This window comes from Diabrotica virgifera, chromosome 5 (genome assembly GCF_917563875.1).
Source record: "Diabrotica virgifera virgifera chromosome 5, PGI_DIABVI_V3a".
In the NCBI taxonomy this organism is placed as follows: domain Eukaryota; kingdom Metazoa; phylum Arthropoda; class Insecta; order Coleoptera; family Chrysomelidae; genus Diabrotica; species Diabrotica virgifera.
The window spans coordinates 197,788,705-197,801,086 of record NC_065447.1 but is presented as its reverse complement, the minus strand read 5'-3'; the positions used below and the strand labels follow the sequence as shown (position 1 = coordinate 197,801,086).

At 33.4% G+C, this 12,382-nt stretch overlaps 1 protein-coding gene across 7 annotated transcripts in view; it reads right to left on the bottom strand.

Annotated features, from left to right (window-relative positions):
• The window catches only part of LOC114324811 (signal-induced proliferation-associated 1-like protein 1), a 449,432-nt gene that overhangs the window by 44,569 nt on the left and 392,481 nt on the right, over window positions 1-12,382 (bottom strand). For all 7 annotated transcript variants that reach the window (XM_028272736.2, XM_050651737.1, XM_050651738.1 and 4 more), the window contains exon 12: window positions 1,523-1,898. In XM_028272736.2, coding sequence (XP_028128537.2) covers window positions 1,523-1,898 — 376 coding nt within the window. The remainder of the gene's footprint in view (window positions 1-1,522; window positions 1,899-12,382) is intronic.

Here is a 12,382-nt window from a genome sequence, read left to right as displayed (position 1 = left end):
GAACTAAACTTTTTTGTCCTATCTGAGTTCCATTTGTTAGCTATTTTTGAGACTCACAAATCACATTGATAACATAAGTCGTCTCCTCTGATGAAGTGGTAATATGCACAGTTACACAGCGAGTGTTGTTTACACATACCGAGTGGATTGGCGAGTATACGATTGAAGGGTGGGAGGTCGAAGACTCGGCCTAGTAAATAGAACAAGATCCGAGTGTCTGTCTTGCCATATGACTGGGTCGAGTGCACGGCCAAGTACCCGTTAGTATGTTTATACCAAACGAGCACTCGGCCGAGAACACTCGGGAGACACTGTGTCGCGAGACAGTGTTCTCGGCCGAGTGCTCGTTTGGTATAAACATACTAACGAGTACTTGGCCGAGCACTCGACCCAGTCATATGGCGAGACAATCACTCGGATCTTGTTCTATTTACTAGGCCGAGTCTTCGACCTCCCACCCTTCAATCGTATACTCGCCAATCCACTCGGTATGTGTAAAACAACACTCGCTGTGTAACTGTGCATATTACCTACCACTTCATCAGAGGCGACGACTTGTGTTAATCAATGTGATTTGTGATTCTCAAAAATAGCTAACAAATGGAACTCAGATAGGACAAAAAAGTTTAGTTCAATTGTATAGATAAGTCACACCCGTGCTTATGAAATTTCAAATCTTTGAAGTATAAAAATAAACAAAAATGTGATGCAGCATATATCGATTGTAGAAGAAATAAATACTGAAAATGAATAACCATTTTCAATTACCGCGCTGAGCAGATGGGACGTGAATTGTAAATTGTAGAATTCCCTCATCTTCCTTAGTTTCAGCATCCGTATGGCTTGCAAATTGTAGAAGCCTCGGAGGTGTAACCAGAGAAGGTTCCCATTGTTTTCATTCTGGTGGGATGTAGAATAGCATTATGCTGTTTTATATGCCATTAGAGTGAAAACTTAGTCTTTTTTAAATAAATATTGGTTTTAAAACTCAAGAAGTCAAATAAAAAAAAACAAATTCGACATTTAAGAAATTAAACATTCGACAAGAAATAAAACAATCAATGAATCGAATAAATCGGGAGCAGCCAGATTTGGTCTAATCCATTGTCTATAGTCCAAAGACGCTTATCTCCTTCTCATAATATATCCGTCAATTCTTGTATAAGTAGTGGTATAAGCAGTTTGATATATTTTTAATGTTAGCTTTACGATCCATAAGTACACTACTTGTTTTTGTGAATGGAAACTGAACTGACTCGCCTCAAAATTCAAAAATTGCCAAATACGTATAAACCATCTCTCGCCCTCACCACTGTCTCGGTCTAGTAACAGTTTGCTGTCTCGCCACTGTACTCGTTACGTGTAATCAAACCATTAAGGATAAGCACTACATGAAGAAAACATTGCACTCAAATACTTTAAAACTTCTAGTTTCCATTTGTTTTATATTACACAAGGACTTGTGTTATTAAAATAAAAGCATATTTAATTACAGCTAGAAGAAAAATAAAAGGATGCTTACCTAATCGTTAACTCTTGCGCTAGGTGTCCAAAAGTAACAGCCTTCAACCTCTCCATGATTTCCATAAGTTCGTCCCTGTCTCCATGAGAATCCCTCATGTGAATCGTCATGCACTCCCCTTGGTGATGGTACAACCTCAAACTGTTCGTCTGAGGTGACCATCCCAGGATCGATTTACAAGGCGTTACAAAAACTATCTGTCTAGATATTTCTTCGATAAGTATAAACGTATCCGAAGAAATACCGAGGAAACATTCTATTTGTTGTCCTTGTCCACTATCGTCTAATAATACTTGCCATAAAATGGCACCTCTTTGGCATAGGTCCGGTATGAACCGGGGACGGAATTTTTCCTTCTTTTTGCTACTAAATATTGCTGAAAATAAACAGCGTATTAGATTCAATGATGGGTCAGTAAGGCAATTCGATTTTAATCAATCAGATGTTAAAAATAGTTTACAAATATAATACATCAAATTTATACATGTACAAAATATGTGCATAAGGTGCTTATTGGTTAAAAAAGCATATGCATTGACCATGAATGTCAAATGCCAAGTGTAATAAATAAGCCAGAGTTAAAAAATACACGAGAGAATCGTAGTCGAGTCAACTATTCTTCTTCGGCCATAATAGTTGGGTGATATGCCCACGCCATGAACAAAGTTGATGTTTGTAACGTTTGTGTGGCCTTTTTGTCATGCTTTTACTGTTTGGGGGTTGCACGGAGGACAACTAGAGTACATACACATACATGATTATACATGATTATATTATATATTATATATTATATATTATATATTATATATTATATATTATATATTATATATTATATATTATATATTATATATTATATATTATATATTATATATTATATATTATATATTATATATTATATATTATATATTATATATTATATATTATATATCATATATTATATATTATACATGTAATGCAGATAGGTTAAGTCAAGAGGTTCACGCACATAACCCTAAGTGGTGGTATTTTTGGTTCTATTGATCATTAGCTCGGATGATAATTTTGTCGAAAGCGCTTAGCTAAGGAAATAAAGACTTTTTACAGACTTTGATATATTATGTACAATTTTTTCACTTCCTTGATTAATTCAATCAAATCAATTTAGCACAAACCAATTAGTTCTAACCTGCAACATACTAGCAATTTATACATATTTGACGTATCTCGATGATATTGGGTGTGTATTTTTCAAAAGTATTTATCTTTTAACCCGAAATTGGACAATCCTCGTATTTATTTGCTAAATGAACTAACTACACATAGTTTCAAAAGTTATGCATCACCCCTCGTATTCACGATGTTTACGCTTTTACAAATACGTATCTTTATCACATATTTAATGGGCGTTTTTTTATAAAAAATAAACTTTTTTTTGATTTCTTATTTTATTTGAATACCCATTTAATTGACCTGGTTTTGCCAAGGTGTAAACATTTGAAAAATTTATTCTGGTGAAATGTTTGAAAACGTGATTAAAAATACATCGTATTTTAATTTCTGAGTTGGACCATATAAGAATTATCGATTTAGTTGAAGGCCATTCACAGCGTTTCCTGGAGGAAAGAGTGGGTGTTTCTCAGAGTGATATCTCACGGATATTGAATAGGTTCCTGGAGACAAACTCGATACGGAATAGAGTCGGTCTGGTAGACCCCGAGTTACCAATAATCGACAGAATAGTTATATCAGAATTCCTATCCGTAGAAATTCTTCTATGTCTGTACCAGACCTCCAAAGAGAATTCAGGCATGCTACAGGAGTCAGAGTATCCTTGTCTACAATAAGAAGAAGAATTTTAGACTCAGGTTTGAGGAGTCATCGACTAATAAGAGTTCCTTAGCTACAATCTAGACATGTTTTGGACCGCCTCCAGTGGGCTCAAGAACACATACAGCTCCCCCAACAGTTTTGGAATTTTGTGCTTTTTTCAGACGAGACCAGAATCTGTTTATATAGTGATAACCGGCGAATTCGTGTGTGGCGAGAGCCAACAAGAGCTGCACAACTAGCCACACACGAATTCGCCTCTGGTCTCGTCTGAAAAAAGCACAAAATTCCAAAACTGTTGTTGGAGCTGTGTGTCTTCTTGAGCCCACTGGAGGCGGTCCAAAACATGTCTAGATTGTAGCTGAGGAACTCTTATTGGTCGACGACTCCTCAAACCCGAGTCTAAAATTGTTCTTCTTATTGTAGCCAACGATACTCTGACTCCTGTAGAATGCCTGAATCCTCTTTGGAGGTCTGGTACAGACATAGAGGAATTTCTACAGATGGAAATTCTGATATATCTATTCTGTCGATCATTGATAACTCGGGGTCTACCAGACCGAGCTCTATTCCGTATTGAGTTTATCTCCAGAAACCTATTCCATATCCGTGAGAAATCACTCTGAGAAACACCCACTCTTTCCGCTACGAACCGATGTGAATGGCCTTCTTCAACTAAATCGATCTCTTATACGGTCCAACTCAGAACAATTAAAGTACGATTCATTTTTAATCACGTTTTCAAAAATTTCGCTAGAATAAATTTTTCAAATTTTACACCTTGGCAAAACCAGGTCAATTAAAGGGGTAATCAAATAAAATAAAAAACCAAAAATGGTATACATATTTTTTATAAAAAAAGGCCCATTAAATATGTGATAAAGATACGGATTTATAAAAGCGTAAACATCGTGAATACGAGGGGTGATGCATAACTTTTGAAACTATGTGTATATACCAAGTTTTAAGTATATGTCCTCTCTACCCGGAGTTATCTGCAACTTTGGTAATCTTTTACCATTTCTTCCTTTGATCAGGAGGAACCTATGTACCAACTTTTAAGATCCACAAGGAATAATTTCCTGTGGCTGGCTGTATAACATTAATTACAAAAAAATTTGATGAAAAATTTTCTTTATAAAAGGCATATTTATTTTCAAGACCCTAAAAAGGGCTACAAATACAACGGAACGTTTTCGCTCTCTAAAAAGAGCATCACCAGTGTTCTTGCAAGCTTTACATGCTAAGCCACCAAAAATACATCGGTTAAAACCGTTTAAATATCGATTAAATTATATTTAAATTACATTATATCGACGGGTTTTTGACAAAACATCGTAAGCATCAACTTTCCGAAAATGGGATTTTTATCTTAAATGGTTCCTAAGATAGTTTACAGCTGATTCAAAATTATTTTTCCCATAATAACATCCTAAGTGCCTAAAATTGAATTGAATTTTTATCGTAACCACCGCATTTCAACCTCATTTTGTGCCTTTGGTATCGTAAACGGCAAGGTAGTACCGACAGATGATAGTAAACGCCATAAATCTTGTCGGTTACGTTTGCATATATTGCCGCTTACGATAAGATTAAATGACCAAAATGACCGTTAGGATTACTCAGTCTTATCTTAAATGTGTTAGAAATCAGTGCAAATGTTATTTCGCTAGAACAATTTAAAACGAAAATAGTGGTAGTTTTGATAAAACCTCTTATTCAATAGAGGTGGTAAGTTTTTAATGTATATACACCGTTCTTAGGCGTCAACGCCCTTCGATAGGGATCTATGGAGGAGTATCACCAAGCCGCAAGCCCTTATACCTTGCCGTACCTCTCCTCCATAGGCCGATCAGACGCCAGTTTATTCCAAACCAAGCCGTAGACTCTATTGAGTTTTATACTACGGCGTTGGCCTTTTAATAATTTCTTGACCTGGCTGAGGCTCGAACCATCGATCGAAAACCACTAAACTTGTCGATCGACTGCGCCTTTGCCAACTGGACCGTCTAGACCGACGGTATCAGGACGTTTTCCTAACCTTAACAGATAAGTTTTTAATACTTGTTTTTATGGTTTATTGTCTTTTTAATAGAATTTGAAGTCTAATTTACTAATTTGGTAATTACATAACCTATGTTTTTTAGTTGTTCTTGTGCAAATATAAATATTATATTTGCAACAAAAATATATCAACTTGTAATAAGTTCGCTGAAACCTGAAACAAATGTAGGAGAGTCAATATAGAACGAATATTGAAACATAGTTTTTAATTCCAAACAACTTTTTTTATTAACAATTTTCGTTATTGTGAAATATAAAGTTACTTTACTCTTGAACCAGATTCATATTTTTTGACACACCTCGTATGAAATTAATAAAATTTAATATGTGATAGTTTTTTTTTTACCTGATAATAAAAAGTTATCAATAGGTTCCAAGTTACGCAGATAAAAATTAGAGCTCAAAAAAATTACATTTATAATTTTTTAAGCTTGTTATTAAATGTATTTTAGGTAATCAACTATTTATAATGGGAAATAAGCCACAATTTTACCAAAAAAAATATTTATTAACGTTTCGAAGCCCAAATCGCGTTTCGTTGTCAAAATACAAAATACTATTAAAATAAAACAAACATGTTGTTGCTAAGTAAAAAAATTCTTCTAATAATTTATTTAATCTGACTCATTTATATTGGCAATTCAGACGTATATTATACATTTTAAAGTAGGACTTTAAAATGATATCGCCAATATTTATGAGTTGCGTTCCTGGGACGACTTTACTAAAAGATAGTTCATTCGATTACATGAAATCAATCCCAACTCAAGAATATCCGTCGCAAAAAAATCATAGCATGTGATCTGTCTTTTATTTTAGGTAAGTTGTACAGAAAAAGGTTTTGATGACTTTGTACAAACATTTTTTTAACTGATATTTTTGGATTATTGTATTACAATTTTTTTATCTTTCTTAATTTTCTCAAAAAGAAGTTGTTTATTTCATGTCTAAAGCAAAATAGTTTAGTGCATTTTAAACATTACATCTTAAGCTTTAAAAAACACCCATAAAATTGTAATATCTGTTCAAACTTGAGTAATACCCTCTTAAAGTGGTAGTAATAGTAGTGGTAGCTACTCCGGTTACTTTCTTTAGAGTAGGCAAAGTTGGTGATAGATTTCCTAGAATGATTAAAATGATAATGAATAATGAGTATGAAGCTAAGCAAATTCTACGAAATAAAAGGAAACTCTTAGAAAAATCAAAAACAAAAAATGTATCCATTGTTGACGATAAGACACCTATGCAAGTTAACGTTTTAAAAGAATTGCGATCTGAGTTAGAGACTAGAAAAGAAAACGGAGAGCAAAATTTAACAATAAAATACATACGTGGTATACCAAAAATTACTAATTTTCGACAATAATATTAAAAAAACCTGCTTTTGCGACTGGCTCTGCTTTTATACCAATTTAGCGACATTACATTCTAAATTTAATGAACTATTATGTTATATTCAGGATTTAAAACCTAAAATAATACTAATCACCGAGACTTGGCTGACACAAAAAGATTCTGACAATTTATACAATATAGATGAATACTCTCTTTACAGATTTGATCGCAGGAATCGAAGAGGGGGAGGAGTGTGCATATACCTGTCATTAGAAATTTCTGAAACTTTTTCTGTTGCTCATCTGGATGTTGTTGTACCTAACATTGAACTTTTATGTTTAAAAATTTCTCTTAATTCACTTGTTATTCACTTGGCGTGCCTATATCGTCCAGGTAGTACTGTCCTAGAGGATGACCGAATCCTGATTGAAAAAATGGAATACCTTTCAAACCTTGAAAACCTTGTCTTATTTGGTGATTTCAATTTTGCCGATATCTCTTGGCCTTTGACTATTATAAGCAATGAACAAACAAATGCAAGAAACATTTTTACAAACTTTGTTCAAAGTTCTAATCTACACCAATTGATTACCAATCCAACTCGTTTCAGAATAAACAATTTGCCATCAACGTTAGATTTGATTTTTACAAATGATGACTAATTGCTTACAGATCCGGTGATTCGCACTCCAGTCGGCAATTCTGATCATGTAGTTATCACGACAAACATACAGTTTATTACGGAATATAATCATCTTAGTGAAAATACAGTTATACATGAAATAACAAATTTTGAAAACCTCTCCCCTCAATTGCGTGATGTTGATTGGCCGTTATTACTGGGAAGTCTAGAACATCCGGAAGAAGTTTGGAATAATTTCATAAACATCATTGACAACTACAAAAGACTCAACACTACAAAAAAAACTTACTATAGGAACAAACTTAAGCCATGGATTAACGGTGAATTGATATCACTTATAAGACACAAAAGAAAGTTATGGCGAAAATATAAACGTACAGGTGATACACGTGACTTGCAAACTCACAAAAACTACACAGGAATTTTAAAAAAGTATATTAATGAAGCCAGAATGTCATATGAAGAATCTATTGTAAGCTGCAGCGACTCTAAAAAACTGTATAAATATGTTAGGTCTGCTATGTCTTCTAAAGTGTCCATTCCACTGTTAAAAAAGAATAATGAAACGATTTGTCAGAATACGTATGAGGTCGCTAACATTCTCGCAGATACATTTTCTAAAGTTTTTGCTATTGAACCGTCTCAAAATCAGTTTCCTATAATCAGTAATCCACGAGTTATTCCCAAAATTGATTATATCGATTTTTCACCTGAAATAATTCAGCGCCATATTGACAAGTTAAAAAACAACTCATCTCCAGGGCCCGATAAAATCTCTACATTATTTTTGAAAAAATGTTCAGATGTCCTTTCTGTTCCACTATCACTAATGATGCGTTCATCTTTTAATGCACACTCTTTGCCTTCAATTTGGAAAAGCGCTTCGGTGACACCTATATTTAAAAAAGGAAATAAGTTAGATCCCAATAATTACAGACCAATAAGCCTTACACCTGTTATTTGTAAAGTTATGGAATCAATAATCACAGAGTGTCTTTCAGAATTTTTACTTCGAGAAAATATTATTCCTCTACAACAACATGGCTTTGTGAAAAGTAGATCAACCATGACTAATTTACTGTGGTGTGTTAATGAATGGACAGCAGCATTGGATAAAAAACGACCTGTGGACGTAATATATTTAGACTTTGCAAAAGCATTTGATCGAGTACCAAGAAGAAAATTGATGTATAAACTGGAACATTTCGGCATTCGCGGACAACTTCTTGAGTGGATTAATGATTTTTTAACAAATCGGGAGTTTTGTGTTAGAGTTGGCAAGTCGCTGTCATCTAAAAAACCGGTTTTAAGTGGTGTTCCACAAGGATCTGTTTTGGGTCCACTACTATTTGTGTTGTATGCCAGTGATCTTGAATCTCATATCAAATCTAAGAAAGCTTTCTACGCAGACGATACAAAAATATTTGCTGACCCACTTTTCAATGGGCAAGACTTACAAAGTGACTTAGATTCGATCTTCAAGTGGTGTTCGGATTGGATGTTACCTCTAAATAGAGATAAGTGTGTGGTTTTACATTTGGGAAAAAATAACCCTCGTTTGTCTTACTCGATAGACGGGCATTTACTGGATACCGTGGAATCATATAGTGACCTTGGTGTAACAATTACTGAAAATTTGAGTTGGTCGGAGCATATTTCAAACGTTACTAAAAAAGCGAATAGTAAGTTATACCTTCTTAGTAAGACTTTTACAAAAATATCATTTTCGGGTTCTATCCGTTTGTATAAAACTTATGTCCGACCCCTACTGGAGTACTGTGGAACGGTTTGGTGCCCAGAATTAGTGCGCGATAGAACTCTTCTCGAAAATATCCAAAAGAAGGCCACCAGACTATCTTTCAAACGAAGAAGGCCAGATTACCAACAAAGACTTTCTTTAGCAGGGTTACCAACTTTTGAAGCTCGTCGACTCCGTGGTGACTTAATTATCACCTTTCGAATTTTAAAGTATGGATATGGAGATTTGCAAAACTTGTTTATTTTAGATGATCACGGCAGACTACGTGGACATAGTTTGAAATTGAAGAAGGAACCCTTTTCATCGATAAGGCGCCAACATTTTCTGTGTAATCGTATTTTTAGTATATGGAACAGTCTCCCAACGGAAATTATAAATTCTCCATCTATAAATGTTTTCAAAAATCAACTAGACAGTTATCTGTTTGTAAACTGATTAGTGTTGTGCACAATCTATTAGTCTATAGTTTATTTGCGAAACTAATTTTTGTAATGTAGGTACTATTTCATTTATCTTGTAAATGGGCTTATGGGTCTCCATGACCCCAGCCCTTATTTCTATGTAATAATAATAATAATAATAATAATAATTCTGTAAAACTACGAAGTTTTCAAAAATTACATTTTTAGGGACGTCGTACCATTTGAATTAATTTTTGAGATTTTTTTTAATAGAACATCATTTAATACAGTGTCACAGAGTGTCACAGATTAATATACGTATTAAATTTTATTTTTCTTTGTCGATTTTTATTATTAAAAATATTTTTTCTGTTAAGAGACTTGCGTTATTTATGAATATTCATTTATAGATTGATAGCTTGAAACTATCGTATGTTTATCTTAAGCGACAAGCTTCAACTAAAATTTACACAGACAAGGTCTAACAAAGTATCGTATGTTACATAATTTAGTAAAATAATGTTATATTACAGTTTTTTTTCTTAAATTAATATATTTTTATGTACTAATTTATCGTAGTTTCAAACTTTTAATTATATTAACCAACAAGTCGGTAGAAGAAAAAGTCGTCTCCTGTAAAATGTGCGTTTTGTCGGTTACGATGTTTTGTCAAAAACCCATCGATATTTATATTAAAGTCTCACATTGTATTTAAACGATTTAAACGGTTTTAACCGATGTATTTTTGGTGGCACAGCATGTAAAGCTTGCAAGACCACTAATGATGCTCTTTTTAGAGAGCGAAAACGTTCTGTTGTATTTTTAGCCCTTTTTAGGGTTTTTAAAATAAATATACCTTTTAATTTTTTATTTTTAAAATAAATATACCTTTTATAAAGAAAATTTTTCATCAAATTTTTTTCAACTTTTAAGCCTCTGTAACTTTTCCTGTAAGATTTATTTCGCAGGCAAACAGACAACACGATTTTATGAGGGTTTCTTAATAAAAACTGTTAGTATCCTGAACCGAATGAGATCGTACTACCAAAAAGAACTTAGTTTTACCAAAATATGAGGAACAAAATTTTAGTAGCAAGCAGTATCTAGATATGTAGATGTTACAGATATTCTTTGAACTTCTGGTGATTATGTTCATCGTATCAATAGTTAAACAGTTTTAAAGCTTTATTTTATCCAATCAATAATTCAAATGTTACAATATACTTAACCCGAATAATAGAAATAAAGACTTGGCAATAAAAATAAAATAAAATAAAAAGCATGCAGCTAAATATATAAAATATAAAAGTAAATACATATTGTAACAATAATGCAAAATAAATCGAATTGTCTTAAAGATAAAAGAATTAGCAAATAAGTAAGCTGTTTCATGCGTAAGCAGTAAGAAAATGTAATCATTGAAATGTTTAAATTCGTTTCGAATAAAAATAAGTTAATTTAGTTTATTTGACCGAAAACGTCAAACAAACTTAATTTTAAAGTAAAATGTGACTTATTCACACCAAAAATACTAAATTGCATTAAAATGCTACAAGAACTGCAGGACAATATGAGAGGTATAGAATCAAAACTCGCTTTCTCCAAAATTTTTGTTTGTCACAAATCGCTAAAAACTTGTAAAACACAAGCCGTTACAGTTATCACATGGATTTAAGTTTTATATTATAGAATTTAACCATCTTCTTCTCTTCTTAAGGTGCCTATCCGTTCCGGATATTGGCGATCAGCATGGCTATCCTAACTTTGCATTCTATTCTTTGCATACCTATTCTGAATAGTCCGGTTGTCGATGTATTAAACCACTTTCTCAGGTTTTGAAGCCAAGATATTCTTCTTTTCCCTGGTCCTTGAAGGGACTCTTTCCAAATACCTTGCCTTGAAGAATGAGTTGTAACAAGCCATATCTCTGTTCATTCTTCATAACATGGCCAATATATTCTAGTTTGCGCTCTTTGATTGTGTTAATAATCTCGCATTACTTGCCTATTCTACGTAGAACCTGAACATTGGTTACACGATCCACCCACGAAATTCTCAAAATGCGCCTCTAACACCACATCTCGAATGCCTCGAGTTTTCTCAAAGAAGCCTCGGAAAGTGTCCAGGCCTCTACTCCGTATAATAACGTAGAAAATACATAGCATCTGATGATAGAGATTTTGGTAGCAACAGGTAAATCGTGGCTTCTGAAAAGAGACTTCATCATTATGAACGCTGATCTCGCTTTTCCTATGCGTTTTATTTCACTTGAGTGGCCCCACTGGCTGTTTATGTTGGTACCAAGGTATGTGTAGCTGTCGACCCTGTCAATTAGTTGTTGGTTAACCAAAAGCTGTGTATTTAATATTTCGCGCTTACTGACTACCATGTATGCCTCTTTTCATGAGCATTTTTCAGTGCGTCACAAATGATAGAAAAAAAGGTAAGTCCGTGATAATATTCATTTTAGTGACATGACATTTTAGTTAAATCTGACAGTTGTCAAATTTTATTTGCAATTTGGAAATCAATTGTGTTTATTGCATTTATAAAATGGTATTTTCTTTGATTTGCATAGTCTTTTAAAATGTTCAGATTATATTCGTAGATATATTATATGATTCGCAAATTATTTTATTTTCAATTATGGCGCCATCTATTGACAACTAGAATAAATGTTATAAATGTCACCGACGAAATGTAATCACCGACGTGCGTTTTTTTCTGTCACATACAATTTAATGCGTTAGAAAGAAATCGAAAAACTGTGACGCACTGAAAGATCCTCATGAGAAAAAGCATACTTTGTTTTTTTTTCGTATTGAGATCAAGTCCGTATTCTCTACTTATAT